Below are 3,555 nucleotides of genomic sequence, written 5' to 3'. Positions count from 1 at the left end.
CCTAACTGGTCTGCTTCTCAGACCAAAAAGTAGTAAAGTTTGAAACCTATCTCCTCAAGTGATGACTTCTTGGAGCCTCAGTTTTCTCAACTGTAAAATGGGGCTAATAATATGCCCATCTTATTATGAGGATTAAATCAGTTAACACATGTCAAGTGCTTAGAACTGTGCTGGGTGTCCACGGCTCAATAAATGTTAGAGGTTATTTTATCACCCTCACCTTACCCCAGAAATAAAGCAATACACAGACTTGAGACTTCCCACGACTGGCTTTAATTTCAAAAAAACTGGTTGGGGTCTTTTCCCACACCAGGGAAAGAGTATACCAAGCTGTGCCTCCAGGGATTCAGCACTGGGCCTGGTCCAATCACATTCCAGCCACCAGGCCCTGTCATTTCATCACAAGGGCCAATTCCAGACTCCCCCCATCAGCCAGAGACCAGAGGACGGAGGTGAAGTTTCCCAGGACTGGATTCTTTCTCTCCAAAGCCCCTCTCTAGGGAAGCCAGCTGTGTCTTTCAAAGGAGAGTTGGTCCAGCCACCAGGCTCAGTGTGGACACCAGATCAACATCCCAGCTCTGGGGGAGTCAGCGCCCTGGCCCTGGTGGCCGCTCCAGTGCCTGTGTGCCCACCAGCACGTCCATGAGGTAGTCCAGTTCAGCCTCATCCAGCTCTGGAGCTTCCTCCTTGCCTGGCCCATCCTCAGGGCTGGATTTGTGGCCCTCAGAGGCTGGTGCCCAAAGTTCACTGTCATACATGGATGTGTCAATGTCCTCAAACAGGCCCTCAAGCCCATCGTCCAGCAGACATCCAGTGGCTGGGCCGAGCAGGTCCAAGGCACCCAAGCTGGGTGGGGCTCCCCCAGTGGGGCGGCCTGGTGGCCCCTCATCTACCAGGGGCTGGGGAGCCTGGCTCAGGCCCTCAATATGGCTGAGGTCCTCCAGAAGGCTGGCCATGGAGGCTGAGAGGGCGGCATCAGAGCTGGCCAGCAGGTTGTCAGCTATGCCTGGGGCTGTAGGCGGGCTGGGCACAGGTGGCAGGGCAGCTGTGGGTGCCATGGACGCCTGAATTCGCCGCAGTGTGTTCACTACCAGCACCAGGTGCCGCAGGTCCGGTTCACTCTGCCGCAGGCTGTGGTGGAGCTTGAGCACCGAAAGGTCAAAGAGGGAACTGGAGGCCACGGCTGGGGGTGCCTGTGCCACTGCTGGGTGGCCAGGATCCAGCCACCAGGTGTCGACTGCCAGGGCTTCTTTCTCCTCCTCCTCCTCCTCCTCCCGCTTTCGCTTCAGGCCCTTGCTCAGCATCATCTGTGGGGAGGGAAGAGTCATTCAGTTATGGAAAGCCAATGTGAAGTTCGGACTACTGCTGTCCGTGTGATCTTGGGCAAATCACTTAACCTCTCTGAGCCTAGGCTTTTTTAGGGAAACTTTAAGACATGAATGATAATTGTATCTATTTCCTAGAGTTGTTTTAAGGAATAAATGAGATACAAAAAGCACTTAGAACAGTGCCTGGTACATAGCAATTACTCCTGTGAATAAGTACTATTAATAATAACTATTATTATTTATTTCTTCAATGAACCATGTGAAATGTCCAATATTCAACCTTTTTTTTTTACCCACAAAAGCAATTGTTTCACACGGTTTAATCAAATATTTATTGTCTACTAATAGTATCAGACAATAAATAAATAGACAAATACAGGAAATGTACAGATGGTGCTAGGAAGATACTAAAAGGTTCTGGAGAGTGGTCAAGGAAGGCTCCCCTGAGGAGGTGACAATTGAAATGAGCCCTCAAGTATGAGAAGGAATCAGCCATGGAAGAACCAGGGGGAAGGCATTCTGGGAATAAAGAACAACAAAGGCAAAGAAAGACCTAGAGGCTGGATGAGTTTGAACTGAAAGAAGACTCTGTGGTCAGTGCACAGAGAGACAGGGGCTGGGGGTTGGGGAAGGGGGGGGTCCGAGAGTAGGCAGAGGCAAGGAGCTTGGATTTTTATTGTGAGTGTGGTGGGAAGTCATTGAAGGTTTTTGAGCAGGGAGAGTGGTGTTGTGGACTGATTAAGTTTCCAGAAGATCCCCTTGGCTGCTAAGAGGAAGGGGTAGGGGGACGGAGAGGGGCGGGGGGAGGGTGGCCCTGAGATCCATTCGAAAGCTGCTGCACTCTTTGGGGTCGGCAAAGATGGTGACTTGGGAGTATAAGGTGGACATGGAAGGAAGTTGGTCGATTCAGGATTTATTTGGGGGACAGAGTCGACAGAGCTTGCCGGAAAATTCTGATGGGCACGGGGTTCACGGAGAGAAGTTTGAGGACCCACACTTTCCCCAGGGTGGATGCCCCTGAGCCAACCTGCTTTTTTAAGCCAGGCAGCCTGCAGGGTACAGTACCCAGATCCTTGCCCAGCAGAACTTTAAGAGTGACCGACCCCTCACACTACTCAAAACTGGGTCCTCGCCTCCTTCCCAGCAGACCCGAGCATCCGGAACCGCAGGAATTCAGCCCGCACCCCCGACTCCGCCCCCCCGGTCCCGGCGCCCCCTAGCGGCACTAGGCCGGCTTTCCCCCGGGTATTCCGGTTCCCCATACCCCGGGACCCTTTACGCTGCCCCGCGGGACGCGGTCTTTCCTGCTTGCCACCCGGGACCTTGCGTGCCGGGATCCCCGGAGAGCTGTTCTGCCCTCTCGGCCTCCGCTCGCTTCCGGAAGACAGTGGAGGCTACTCCTCCAGAAGCGGCGGGGGCGGGTGAGTCACGCAGCCGGAGCCAGGGAGCCGGCGCCTCCGCCCCCTTCCCGGGCTGCGGCGTGATTCACCCGGCCTGGCCGGGGCGGGCGGCACAGAGAGGCCCGTGCGTCTCGATCCCGGGCAGCCCTGGCGCGCACCTGCCGGACCCGGGGATCGAACCTGCCAAATGACCCCGCGGCCAGTACCCCTTCTTTCCCAGGCCTCTTCCCTTCATTTACATACCCAGCTCACCAGCTGCCAATCAGAACGAAGAGGGAGCCACCCGCAGCCAATCAGGAAGCGGTGGCGGCAGCATTGCTCGCCCGGTCCCCTTCAGCAACCGGCGCCTGAGTTGAGAGACGCAGTTCTGACTCCGACTCACGACTCCAGGCTACTGACTCCCCTTAGCTACCGCCCACTCCCGTGGCAACCCCGCCCTTCATCCAGGGATTGGTCCTAGACGGTGATGGGCGGAGCCTGTAGGGGGCAGGTTCGAAGAGGGAGGAAGTTGGCTTCAGGGCGCATGTCCTGGCCCCTGCGTGAGGGGAGGGGGGAAGGTAGGGTGGCTCTTTGCCCTGTGGGACAGTGGCGGGGTGGGGCTTTTGTCTCCTAAGGTGCGGGCCCCTCACACCTGCCCACGCACCTGCCAAACCCAGTAACTGAGCTTCTTTCGCACCCAGCCCCAACAGGGGTCTACACTCTAGGCTAGCTAAGCCTGGGTTCAAATAAGGACTCACACTCGCTCGGTGTGTGACCTTGGTCTCTGAGCCTACAAAGTCTGTTAAATGGGGGTCTTCTTGCCTACCTCTTGAGAGTTAGGAAAATTA

At 55.7% G+C, this 3,555-nt stretch overlaps 1 protein-coding gene across 2 annotated transcripts; it reads right to left on the bottom strand.

The window, feature by feature from the left end:
* Nucleotides 1-256: 256 nt before the first annotated feature.
* SERTAD1 (SERTA domain containing 1) lies at nucleotides 257-3,259 on the bottom strand. Of its 2 annotated transcripts, none has more exons than XM_055082247.1 (2): nucleotides 2,981-3,259; nucleotides 257-1,307 (listed from the first exon to the last, which is right to left on the bottom strand). In XM_055082247.1, exon 2 carries the CDS (start codon nucleotides 1,305-1,307, stop codon nucleotides 588-590), a length of 720 nt encoding a protein of 239 aa, XP_054938222.1. In that variant the 5' UTR covers nucleotides 2,981-3,259; the 3' UTR covers nucleotides 257-587. The 2 variants fall into 2 exon arrangements, with proteins under 2 accessions (XP_054938222.1, XP_007128146.2); XM_007128084.4 differs by having other exon boundaries at nucleotides 2,972-3,256.
* Nucleotides 3,260-3,555: the final 296 nt, after the last annotated feature.

This window comes from Physeter macrocephalus, unplaced genomic scaffold (assembly GCF_002837175.3).
Source record: "Physeter macrocephalus isolate SW-GA unplaced genomic scaffold, ASM283717v5 random_58, whole genome shotgun sequence".
Classification (NCBI taxonomy): domain Eukaryota; kingdom Metazoa; phylum Chordata; class Mammalia; order Artiodactyla; family Physeteridae; genus Physeter; species Physeter macrocephalus.
Note: the sequence above shows the minus strand (reverse complement) of the source record. Positions and strands in the feature narration are given on the sequence as shown.